Genomic DNA, 13,636 nt, shown 5'->3' with positions numbered 1-13,636 from the left:
CAGAGGACACTTTTTCTCTGAAATGATTAATTAATCCTTCTCATTACACATGAGCAGATCTAAAATAGTCTGTTCCCTGGTTAATTCCACAGGTACTGTTCCTATAAACTGTCCTGGATGCACTCCTCAAAACCTCTCTTTGTCAATTTAGGACATGTTGAATGTTAAGATTATGGTTCAATGTAAGGATTATTATAGGATAATCCATAATTATTGCAGTACCAATCATACAAGCCCACACTATTCTTTTGATTTATACTCTGTCCATCAGTATATTGATTACTTCCACCAAGGACTGACTGCCCCTTATATTTCTCATTTCCACTCAAAGTTATTCCGCATTTGTTTTCCTGTCCACAATTATTACTTTTTTCCTGTTGTACTAATCTTAGCCTTTATTAATAAAGGCCCCATCTCCTTTTTATTTTTGCCGTTACTTCTGAAATGCCACCTTTCCTGGATTAGTCCATTTTCAACCTTAGTTACCTTATAAGCACATTGCTATAATGGCCTGTAATGCAACTTGGAAAGACTTTGGTTAGGCCACATTTGGAGTATTGTATCTGCTCTGATCGCCCCATTACAGGAAGGATGTGCAGGCTTTGAAGAGATTCATCAAAATCCTGCCTTAATGGAGGACATTAGCTGTTGGAAGAGGTTGAACAAACTTGAATTGTTTTCTCTGGACCGTCAGAGGCTGAGAGGAGACGAGAGAGAAGTATATAAAATTGTGAGAGGCATAGATAGGGTAGACAGTCAGAAGCTTTTTCCCAGGGTGAAAATGTCATAGACTAGCGGGCATAGCTTTAAATTGAAAGGCCCTAAATTTAAAGGAGATTTGTGGTGCAGGTTTTTTACACATAGAGTATTAGGTCCCTGGAACCCACTGCCAAGGGTGGTGGTAGAGCCAAATAAGATAGTGGGATATAAGAAGTTTTTAAGTAGGTACATAGATATTCAGGGAATTAACTGATTTGGATTATGTGCATTTAGAGGAGATTATTTTATTTTGGCATCAAGCTCGGCGCAGATATTTTAGTCCGAAGGGCCTGTTCTTGTGCTGTGCTGTTTTATGTTCTATATTCTATTTGCCAAGGACATTTCAAGGTCTCTTTTATATTTTCTAAATTATTGTTCGTTATTTCCTGCTTCCTTTATAATCCTTTAGGACCTTGCCTGATTTCAACTTCCTAAACCTTACATATGCATCTTTATTCTAGTTGACTAAACCTACAAAATCTCTTGTCACCTGAGGTTCCCAGCCCTTGCCATCCTTATTTTCCATCCACATGGAACCTGCTGGTCCTGAACGCTAATCAATTTAAAGGCCTTTATTGGACTCCCTCATCTCAGATGTGGATTTACCCTCCAACAGTTGCCCCCAATCTGCTTTCTCCAGTTCCTGCCTAATGCCGCTGTAATTAAACTTTCTCCCAATTTAGAAACATGTTTATCTTCTGCTGGCAGTTCTGTGGAGGACTGCTGACAAGGTTCCTCTCTGCAGGTCAATTCAACCCTCCTCTTTGTGCTGGTGTACTTCATTGTATAGAGTCACAGATGAGCAGGCATGTCTAACCTCCCACTACATCCTCAGCATTGAGTTCAGGGGTAGAGCACAAACAACCAGAGCTGAAGGGCGAGATACACTTCACTTTTTGCCTCTCTGTTTTTCACCATCTGTGCCTGGCATATGGGGTTTCTAACCTGGATTGAAAAGGCTTTATGTCTAATTACTTAATCTCAATGTTTTAAATCAATTTATACTGCTTAAAGATGTTTTAAGCAAGTTTAGATGTTAAGACATTATTAAAAATAATTAAAATTGTTATGAAATGTTTCCATATGTCTGTGATCTTCAGAGACACTTAAAAGCAATTCAAGGCCTTTAACAGCAGTGAGTGCTGAAAAGGCTTTCAGGATAGTCTGCAGTGCAGCCTTGGGAGTCACAGTCTTTTTTTCACAGTCTTGAATAATGTTTGATGTAATATCTGTATAATTTATGTAGAATTACATTTTGTGTTTTTTCTGATTCAATGAGTATATCTGAGTCTACATCTGTGATGCAACTGCAAGTAGGGTTTCCATCGCATCGGTACCTCACCGAACTTGTGCCTATGACAATAAACATGACTGTATCTTCCCCTTGAGACCTCATCACCACAGGTCAGATGTGGCACTGAGACCTTTAGGACAATGGGCAGAAAGAAATTGCTGTTACAAGAATAGTCCAGTCTGCCTCATCGCCTCTGCAATTCTGGTGTGTAATATTTTTGCTAACTCTGGCAAATTTCAGGATATTTAGTCATTTTTGGGAACAGATAATTTTAGTCCAACCGATGACGCTCATATGCATCTGCACTGGACGGACTGGTACAATCTCAAGCGGAGCCCATCAACCTGGGCTGCACTGTTAAATAATAAAGAAAAATGTCAAATACCCAACCTCGTCAAGATTAAAATGTGACCAAGGATGGGTCTGGAACTTAGCCACATATCTTTCTTCCCACATGCAGATACACTATGCAAAACAGGACTCTGATTTCCACACTGCTTATCTAGCTTAACGGTTGGCATGGACATAAAATTATAGAATCATAGAGCATATGATACAGCACGGAAACAGGCCCTTCAGCCCATCAAGTCCACGCTGACCATCAACCACAAATTTACACTAATTCAACATATTTTTGGTTACTGTTATTCTCCACCCACTCTCATCAACTCTCCCAGATGTTACTATTCATCTACACACAAGGAACAATTTGTAGAGGCCAATTAACCTACCAACCAACATGTCATGTTCATAAGTGGCACGGTGGCACAGCGGTAGAGTTGCCACCTTACAGCGCCAGAGATCCGGGTTTGATCCTGACTATGGGTGCTGTCTGTACGGAGTTTGTACGTTCTCCCCATGACTGCGTGGGTTTTCTCTGAGATCTTCGGTTTCCTCCCACACTCCAAAGACGTACAGGGTTAATTGGCTTGGGATAAATGTAAAAATCGTCCCTAGTAGGTGTCGGATAGTGTTGGTGTGCAGGGATCGCTGGGCGGCGTGGACTCGGTGGGCCGAATGGCATGTTTCCATGCTGTATCTCTAAACTAAACTAAACTAAAGTAATTGATAGGAACAGCGTTAGGCCATTTGGCCCATCAAGTCCACCATTCAATCATGGCTGATCTATCTCTCCCTCCTAACCCCATTCACCTGCCTTCTCCCCATAAAACTCTGACACCCGTACTAATCATGTCTTTGGGATGTGTCAGGAAACAGGGTCACCCGGAGGAAATCCACCTGGTCACAAGGAGAACATAAACTCCTAGCCAAGTCCAAGTACGCAAGTCCAGCATTGAACCCAGATTGCTGGCGCTGTGAAGAAGTCACTCTACTAATTACACCATTTGTGTTGGCCTTAATGGTGGCATTAAACAGACCATTTGACATGGTTCTGCAAAGCATCTCCTTCACTCTTTTCTGATTCTGTGATACTAATGACAGGCTGGATTGTGGTTGATCCGCCCTGCCACCCATATTCAGCCCCCGTCATTATGGGGCAGCCACTCTCCTCTGTTGCAGCATCAATGGGATTCATAGCACAGCTGAAGAAGGTTGGGAATGGTGACTCAGTTTGAGGCAGCAGAATCTGACACCTCAGATTAACAGCTTGCTGCTGTCAAAGACATGTCGACTGTCCCAGCAGAGATGCAATTGGTGAACGGTGCTATAGAAGAAGCCTTGGTTTGATGCTGCAATGCTTACCATGATAGAAATTTAGTTTAGTTTAGTTTAGTTTATTGTCACGTGTACCGAGGTATGGTGAAAAGCATTTGTTGCATGCAATCCAGTTAGTAGAAAGACAATGCATCATTACAATCAATCCATTTACAGTGTATAGATATTCGATAAGGGAATAATGTGCAAGGTAAAGACAGCAAAGTCCGATCAAGGATAGTGCAAGGGTCATCAAAGAGGGAGATAGTAGTTTAGCACTGCTCTCTGGTTGTGGTGGGATGATTCAGTTGCCTGATAACAGTTGGAAAAGAACTATCCCCGAATCTGGTGGTGTGCATTTCACACTTCTTAGAGTCATACAGCACAGAAACAGGCTCTTCCCATGCCCATACCGACTAAGATGCCCCATCTACGCTAGTCCCTCTTTCCATTTTATAGCTTTGCTTGATCGTGCAGGAAATGTGAAGGTTCAGGGCTCCCCTGCACTGCACACCATTAAGGCCATAGAAAATGGGTGCAGGAGGAGGCCATTTGGCCCTTCAAGCCAGCCCCGTCCTTCATTGTGATCATGGCTAATCATCCACAATCATAGGGACTTAAAGATATGGGGTAAACTGGGAGATTAAAAAAATGATGAGGGGATTCGAGAATGATTGATGGAAATAACGGTTAGCACAGTGGCACAACGGTAGAGTTGCTGCCTTACAGCACCAGAGACCCCGTTCAATCTTGATTACGGGTGCTGTCCGTATAAAATTTGCACGCTCTCTCTGCGAGCACATGGGTTTTCTCCAGGTGCTCCGGTTTCCTCCCACACTCCAAAGATGTACAGGTTTGTAGGTTTATTGGCTTTGGTAAACATTGTAAATTGCCCCTAGTGTGTAGGACGGTAATAGTGTATAGGGTGATCAGCGGTCAGCGTCAGTTTCAATGAGATCCTCCCTCAACCTTCAAAACTCCAGTGAGTAGAGGCCAAGTGGTCATTATATGCTTACCCTAAGTCCTAATTTTTGGATGAATGGTGCCTTAGCTTTCACAAATAGCTGTTAGTCCCTCACTGCCAATCGTCCAGTGACAGTGATACTCATAGTCCATTTTAGAATGAAGATAGAAACAAAGTGCTGAAGGAACTCAGCAGGACAGGCAGCATCTCTGGAGAGAAGGATTGGGTGACGTTTTGGGTCAAGACCCTTCTTCAGAAACCATTGTTTCTCTCCAGAGATGCTGCCTTGTCCCTCTGTTCCTGCAGCATTTTGTGTCTATCTTTGGTTTAAACCAGCATCTGCAGTTCATTCCTGCACATTTTGTCCACTTCACAATTCTACTCCTATATCTTGTGAACGGGAATGTGACTATATTGAAGAATTTTTAGATTCTACAGTGGCAGATCAAAAAGTCAGAGATTCGCAACAAATCAGGCAGTGCCCCTGGAGAGCAAAATAAAGTTCTTATTTCAGTATTAACAGCATTAAAGTTAGTTGATGCATTTTCACTATTAATGAAGACTAAGCCAACCCACAGGCAACACCTTATTAAATATTTATAGTCCATTAAGCATTTCTCTCCAATTGCTTTTTACTTAAATAAGATGAAAGACAGCCCTGCATTAATCTTTAAAAAAACCCAAAGTGCTGGAGTAACTCAGCGGGTCAGGCAGCACCCCTGGAGAACATGGATCAGGTCAGGACCCTTCTTCAGTCCCCGAAGGATCTGGTAGCTTTCCGTGGAAATGACCTTATATGATTACGCACTTCAAAAGGATAATTTAAAAAATAATAATAATTAAGTACCATTCACGTTGTGATCGAGAAAGCATTTAAATTTTCCATATGTACTCTTGTTTGCCCTGTGATTATTGAAATACTTCCACTGAAATCACAGATTTTCATGTGATGCGGAGGGTGTTGGCCAATGTTTTTTTCCCACACAAGCTGCCTTTGAGAAGGTGGTGCTTACACTCCCTTTTCAGCTGTTCTTATCCTCGTAGTGATGGTATTAATGGGGAATTCCATCAGGGGTTATGAGAAGAAGGCAGGAGAATGGGATTAAGATAGATCAGCCGTGATTGAATGGCGGAGTGGACTTGACGGAGTGAATGCCTAATTCTGCTCCTATCACATGAAATTGATAATAGAGCCAGCCACGATGAAGGCCTGAAGAAGTGTCTGGACCCGAAATGTCACTTGTCCCTGTTCTCCAGAGATGCTGCCTGACCCTGCTGAGTTATCCCAGCACTTAGTGTCCTTTTGTGTATTAACCAGCATCTGCTGCTCTTTGTTTCTACTGAAGGACCATTGATATGTTTTCTAGTCAGCATGGTGTTCCCATTTATAGATTTAAGGAACTGTAAATGCTGGTTTATAGGCTGAAGAAGGATCCCAGCACAAAACGACACCTATCATAGAAACATAGAAAATAGAAAATAGGTGCAGGGGGAGGCCATTTGGCCCTTAGAGCCAGCACTGCCATTCATTGTGATCATGGCTGATCATCTACAATCAGTAACCTGTGCCTGCCTTCTCCCCATATCCCTTGATTTCACTCGCCCCTAGAGCTCTATCTAACCCTACCCATGGTCTCCAGAGATGCTGGCTTCCCCGCTGAGTTACTCCAGCACTTTGTTGGTGTTTTCATTTGCCTGCTTCCCACAGTCTCCTTACTGTAGCTGGCAAGGACACGGGGAATGTGAACGCAATTGGTGTAGTAACAAACTTCAATTCATTTTATTGCAATGCAATGTGTAATCACAGTGAACTGGTAGCAGAGCAATGAATGTCTGGAAACCTATTTATTTTCCAGCAAGCTCACATTCTTTGCTGAAAAAATAGATTTTGTCACAGAATTTGGCAAAATTGTTTCATTTACATTGAGTAGGTGTCTGCTGGCAAATACGGGACATTTAAGGACCGCACACTGCCCTGCCAACATTGGGAAATGTTAGTACAATTTGGGATGAAGGAGAGTGAGACAGATTGCAAACCCATTTTAACATATGGAGCTGTGTTTATTTTTAAGAGTGAGACACATGGAAACATGTGTTTAAAAGAATAAACTTCACTCGGAATGACTGAGAGTTGATGGGTCTCATCACACATGATGTGTCAGCAAATGTCAGGCAGGAAGAATATTTGGTTAGCAACTAGAATTATAGAGAGTCATAGAGCCTTGTAGCTAAACCCTTTCAGTCCATATAACCGTCCAAATGTCTTTTAAAAATTGTAAATGCCTCCATTTCTATAACTTCCTCTGTATCACAGATACAGATACCACATACTAGTTTCAAAGCTTTGTTAAAATTGTGCAAATTGGAAATGGGCACTTATTTTCATCAAGGTTAATTGGCTGGGTAAATGTAAAAATTGTCCCTAGTGGGTGTTGGATAGTGTTAATGTACGGGGATCGCTGGGCGGCACGGACTTGGAGGGCCGAAAAGGCCTGTTTCCGGCTGTATATATATGATATGATATGATGATGATAATTGTGTTGTTACTGAAGACTACCCTAAGTTTAGTTTTGAGAAGCAGTGTGTAAACAGGCCCTTCAGCCCACTGTATCTGCACCGTCCAGCGATCCCCGCACATGAACACATCCTACACGAGGGGCAATTTACACACAACAAACCAATTAATTGACAAACCTGTACGTCTTTGGAGTGTGGGAGTAAACCAAAGATCTTGGAGAAAACCCACGCGGTCAGGGGGAGAACAGGCAGCACCCTCGGTCGGGATCGAACCTGCTTCTCTGGTCGCTGAAAGCGCTGTAAGGCAGCAACCGTCCCGCTGCGCCACCGTGCCGCCCTCAGGTTAACAGGAAGATCATTGTGTTGAAGGGAGAGGAGATAGTGCTTAATGTAAACACACATTGGGCATACTAGTCTTGCTCTGCTCAGGAAATTACAAAATGGCGGCACAACTAAAAAAATTAAGAATCGTCTGCAATATTTTCAGAGGTTTAACTGCACACGTCTTTTGTGTTAGTCTACATATCCTGTACGAATCAATATTTTGTTGATTTAATAGACTCAACCATTCTACACAAAAGTTTGTGGAAACTTGGAACTCTTCCTCCAGACTGCTTTGATTGTGGCGTCACTTGCAATTTCAATAATGCGATTGCCAAATTAATTCATAAGAAAATAAAGCCATACGGATCAGGATGGGTAAATGGAGTCGAGGGGCAATTAAACCGCGATCAACCTTATGAATGTAGCATAAGTTGAAGGAATCAAATTACTTATCTCTATGTAATATGCAAGAAAATCCAGATGACATGACCCATTGAAATCATATTACGGCCTATAGATTACTTACCTCTTCATTAATTTTGAAAGATTGCTTCGAAAGCATGTGGTGTTTAATGACTTCATGATGCAGTGGTGTTGCAGGGAGTGATCATAAATGTTGTACTGGCGCGTTTATGGCTCCAGGCATCCTTAAATAAAACGAAAGCAATGTACAAGTATATTTTTCAGTTAAGGTCACTGATAAAGGTTAACTCATTCACCGAGCGGCGCAGCGTTTTCTTTTGCGCTTTTTGAACTTGTTGCAAGTACGAATTATGTTCTGCATTCCTCCACTGAGCATATGTATCCCAGACGGTTACGGGATATCGTGCTGCTCTCTTATCTCTCACACGTGTAATGAATTCCTGCTCTTACCCATTCGTACAAATCCTTTGCGAGATGAGTTGATGTTGCTATGGCCCATTTCTGTGGCACACAGATGTCGTTGAAATTGCATGCTTGGTCATTTGTGTAGTGCAGTTCTGCAAATGCTAGCCTGTGCTTGGGTGGACATAAAACATAGAACCGTACCCAGCACAAGAATAATTCTGGAGTAACGCAGCGGGACAGGCAGCATCTCTGGAGAGAAGAAATGGGTGACGTTTCGGGTCGAGACCCTTCTTCAGACTAGTAAAGGCTATAAGGAAAACGAGAGATATAGACGATGATGTAGAGAGATAAAGACCAATGAATGAAAGGTATGCAAAATAGTAACGATGATAAACGATGATAAAAACCTTATCCCTAACCAGTCTGAAGAAGGGTCTCGACCCAAAATGTCACCCATTCCTTCTCTCCATTGATATTGCCTGTCCCACTGAGTTACTCCAGCTTTTTGTGTCTATCTTCGGTTTAAACCAGTATCTGCAGCTCCTTCGTACACAAGAACAGTCCTTTCAACCCACAATATCTGTGCTGAACATGATGCCAAGTTCAACTAATCTCCTCTGTCTGCACATTATTCATATCCCTCCATTCCCTACATATCCATGTGCCTGTCTAAAAGCTTCTTAAATGCCACTATTGTATCTTCTTCCACCAACACCCCTGGCTGCACATGCCAAGCAACCACCACTCTGGGTAAAAAAAAAAATGTTCTGCACATCCTGTTTTAACGTTGCCCTCTCACCTCACAGCTCTACTGTCTGGTCTTTGACATTTCCACACTCTACCCTATCTATGCCTCTCATAATGACCTGCTCTTGATTCCCTCTTCCCCTGACTCTCAGTCTGAAGAAGGGTCTCGACCCAAAATGTCACCTATTTCATTTATCCAGAGATGCTGCCTGACCCGCTGAGTTACTCCAGCTTTTTGTGTCTATTTTCAGTGTATTCAGCATCTGCTGTTCCTTCCGACACTTCCTCGGGACTTTGCTGATGGCGAGCAAACTAACATTTTTTCTGACTTTTAGAGTGTGGAAGTTGGACTCAGATCTGGAATATGAATATTAAAACGTTTAGGATTCACACTTTTGGACAGTTTGTGTCAGTGGGCATGTATCTGAGATGCACTTGTGATTAGCAGGCCCACTGACTACAATCTTCCAGCACATACTCCTGGCAAACCTGATATGTTGCTATGGGTAGTAAATCAAGACGTACCCTTACATGGCAAAAAAGGGAAAAATAGTATAGTAATCGAGTATTCATATTGGTTTATTATTGTCACGTGTACTATTGACCAAGGGGCTAGTGTTCTTGCAGTAACATTTAAAGTGTCTCACTGCAGTTTGCAATCAGATTCAACATCTACTTTGTTGCATCCATGGTAATAGTACCAACCATTCAGACATGGTTTACATATCGTTGAGAACAAATTATCTTTATTAAATCGGCAAAAGCTTTTGTAAACATAGATCGTTTTATTCATTTACAGCATTATTATTAATGTTATTCTACTTTCTTTTCTTTCCAAAGCTTCGCAAGGCTGTCATGGATCACATCTCTGACTCGTTTCTGGAGACCAATGTTCCTCTGTTGGTTCTCATTGAAGCAGCTAAGAGTGGCAATGAGAAGGAGGTGAAAGAATACGCACAGGTCTTCCGCGAGCATGCTAACAAGCTTGTCGAGGTGAGTTTGTGCCATATTTGAAATGTCAGGCCTTGAACCCATGAGTTTTCATACCTTTGAATATACTCTGAACTACAACTGGAGTTAGTGGATAAAGCTCCACAACGTGGTGCAGCAATTCGTCATACTGACCTGAAGGACCTGAGTCTAATTGTCAGTTGTCCCATCATATCCATGACATTGGTAGGTGTGCTGTGCTGAGACCTATGGACATGAATCGCTGTTGGATGTGCAGAAGCAAAATGGAAAGGCCATGCGGAGTTGGTGTTCGAAGTGAACTGGCGATTTATCACAATTGGTGTGCACCAGGAGGCCTGCCAAAGCTGAACTTCAGGTGTGCACCAGTCTTAATAAATCACCCGTTACTTCAAACACCAACTCCGCGTGGCCTTTCCATTTTGCTCCTACATAGCATCAGGAACATTTATGACATAGTCCATCATCAAGTAAACTCTATCCTCGTTGAATTTTAGCTAAGCCTAAAAAATGGGCAATGATGATATGAGTAAGATCTAAAGCTCCCTACATATCATTCTTCAGCAATTTTTCATTATTTCTCAGGAGCAATAGAGACATTATAAATGATTCATAACTATCCTCAATAAGATCTGTGATATGTACTTTCTTCGTATTGCCATTGAAGTGAGGGCTTCAATTATATTGCTGTCTGCTTTTATTCTAAAATAATGTCCTATCTTCTAACCCATAGTCTTTACAAACTACGAACATGATAAGGGCACTACTTTTCCTACTGACCAATAATTATGTTCTTGTAGTTTACTAGCACTTGGTAAGCTTCTCATTATTTTGTTGAATAGATAAGTGTGTGAACTATCCATATTTTCCTGAGTTCTTAAATCCATAAAACGTTTGGCTGCATGTAAAATCCACAGCCCTAATACACTGCTTTTTAAATGTTTCTGTGTTTGACACTGATAATTGCTGTTTCTGGTCAAAGATTGTCATCAACAAATTAAGCTGTCTGTTTCACTGGATTCTAATTTGTCACTTCTGCATTGGATTTTAATCAAACTCGAGAATGACTTTGTCTCCTCAAATAAATATGCTGGTAAACTAACTATTAGCGAGTGCAGTGAAATCATAAAATAATTTGAAATCTACCACCTCAAAACTAATCATCGTTCTTCTTTGGGTACTGTTCATGGATCAGGTGGAATTTCCATAACTTTGTGTCCTTCATTAGTTATTCTGACACCTTCCTTTTCAGCTTTAGACGGCAGAAAGTCATGGTTTTCCATCTTCTTCTGCCACCTTATTTATTCTCCAGAGATTCTGGGTTATTTTATCATTGTAAGGTAACAGACTCAGTCAAAATGGATTGAATATTCCAGAAGTTGTATTGAGATTGGACTGATGGTGATCCTTTGAGTTTGGCTTGACCATAGTTATTGTAGATATTTCCAAAACCAGCAGGATACAAGGTCATTCGCTTCCCAGCAGGTTTGGGAGCAAGAAACATACGTAACAATGGGAATCACTGTGCAAGATAGAAGGTTAATGAAGATGTAGAAGGAATGGAGAGATCAACACGTGAAATGTACAGAGTGTGTAGGAAGGAACTGCAGATGCTGGTTTAAACCGAAGATGGAAATGCTGGAGTAACTCAGCAGGACAGGTAGCTTCTCTGGAGAGAAGGAATGGGTGACATTTTGGGTCGAGACCCTTCTTCAGAGGATATAACATAGGATGGGAAGCAGGGAATATCTCAGTATCACAGGTCAATATGAAAGTTGTGGGAAGTGGAGGGGAAGTGTTGGGGTTGTATAGATGTGGTGGCCTCGAAATGTTTCTATACGCTAAAGAATTACTGCACTGCACACGAGTGGATGACTCGTAGTGAATTACAATCATCATCAAGGTAAATGTCGTTTTGTACCTGGGAGTGGATAATCTCAGATACAAGAAATACCTAAGGGAAATCTTGAAATCAAGGAGAATAAATTCATAAGTTCAGAGACATGAAACGATTGTGAAAAATATTGGATGTATAAATCAGGCATGTATAAATCAGGGGAATCCTTAAATAGAATGGATCAGCAAGAAGAGAAAGGATAGGAGGTCAATGGGAAAAGATGCAGTTTAATGTTTCCATGTGCTCTGATGTGGGAAGGAATGACAGGTCAGTCTTGAAAGGCCAAATTACAGACTCCTAATCCTATTTCTTCTGTTCTCACACTGCGGAAGAGAGGGATGCCAACTTAAAGGGGCATTAAACCAGCATATCCAGCAGAAGAGGTCTTCACTAGAGTAAAGCCAAAATGTGCTGGGAACCCTTATGAAGGAGCTGAGGCTTACCCCTCCATTAATGGACAAAGAACAGCCTGCTGTTGCTCTACAATCGACTGCTCGGAGAAGGTTCAATCATAAGTATAATCTACCAAGCTGGGTGCTGAGAAGGAAACTAATGTAGTTCAATTGACTGTAGATATTACATTTGTCAAGCAAGAAGATATGCCCAGAAATTCTGTTACTTTATGTATGTTATAAATTATTACATGCTGCGCAATATAATTTTTGCTGGAAAACCAATCTCTGAACGTAATGGGGCTCTTCCTATGTTGTTAACAAGATTCACGAAATTGCTTCCACATCTTTTGTGCTTATGACATGGTAAGAGGGAGACCCCTGGAGTTGTACAGATGTCTCTCATATCGTGTAATGTATGATTGAAAACAACTTTTGAAAAATTCCACTAGATACACTTGGATGAAGGGATTAAAAGTACCGTTAGCAAATTTGCAGATGATACAAAGCTGGGTGGTAGTGTGAACTGTGAGGAAGATGCTATGAGGTTGCAGGGTGACTTGGACAGGTTGTGTGAGTGGGCGGATGCATGGCAGATGCAGTTTAATGTGGATAAGTGAGGTTATCCACTTTGGTGGTAAGAATAGGAAGGCAAATTATAATCTGAATGGTGTCAAGTTAGGAAAAGGGGACGTACAACGAGATCTGGGTGTCCTAGTGCATCAGTCACTGAAAGGAAGCATGCAGGTACAGCAGGCAGTGAAGAAAGCCAATGGAATGTTGGCTTTCATAACAAGAGGAGTTGAGTATAGGAGCAAAGAGGTCCTTCTGCAGTTGTACAGGGCCCTAGTGAGACCGCACCTGGAGTACTGTGTGCAGTTTTGGTCTCCAAATTTGAGGAAGGATACTCTTGGTATTGAGGGCGTGCAGCGTAAGTTTACTAGGTTAATTCCCGGAATGGCGGGACTGTCATATGTTGAAAGGTTGGAGCGACTAGGCTTGTATACACTGGAATTTAGAAGGATGAGAGGGGATCTTATCGAAACATATAAGATTATTAAGCGGTTGGACACATTAGAGGCAGGAAACATGTTCCCAATGTTGGGGGAGTCCAGAACCAGGGGCCACAGTTTAAGAATAAGGGCTAGGCCATTTAGAACGGAAATGAGGAAAAACATTTTCAGTCAGAGAGTTGTAAATCTGTGGAATTCTCTGCCTCAGAAGGCAGTGGAGGCCAATTCTCTGAATGCATTCAAGAGAGAGCTAGATAGAGGTCTTAAGGATAGCGG

The 13,636-nt window shown here is 41.7% G+C and overlaps 1 protein-coding gene across 5 annotated transcripts in view; it reads left to right on the top strand.

The window, feature by feature from the left end:
- The window catches only part of ctnna2 (catenin (cadherin-associated protein), alpha 2), a 1,150,825-nt gene that overhangs the window by 565,002 nt on the left and 572,187 nt on the right, over positions 1 to 13,636 (top strand). For all 5 annotated transcript variants that reach the window (XM_078407736.1, XM_078407821.1, XM_078407459.1 and 2 more), the window contains one exon: positions 9,930 to 10,082. In XM_078407736.1, the coding sequence (XP_078263862.1) occupies positions 9,930 to 10,082 (153 nt within the window). The remainder of the gene's footprint in view (positions 1 to 9,929; positions 10,083 to 13,636) is intronic.

This window comes from Rhinoraja longicauda, chromosome 1 (assembly GCF_053455715.1).
Source record: "Rhinoraja longicauda isolate Sanriku21f chromosome 1, sRhiLon1.1, whole genome shotgun sequence".
In the NCBI taxonomy this organism is placed as follows: domain Eukaryota; kingdom Metazoa; phylum Chordata; class Chondrichthyes; order Rajiformes; family Arhynchobatidae; genus Rhinoraja; species Rhinoraja longicauda.
This window is presented reverse-complemented; position numbering and strand designations above follow the sequence as displayed.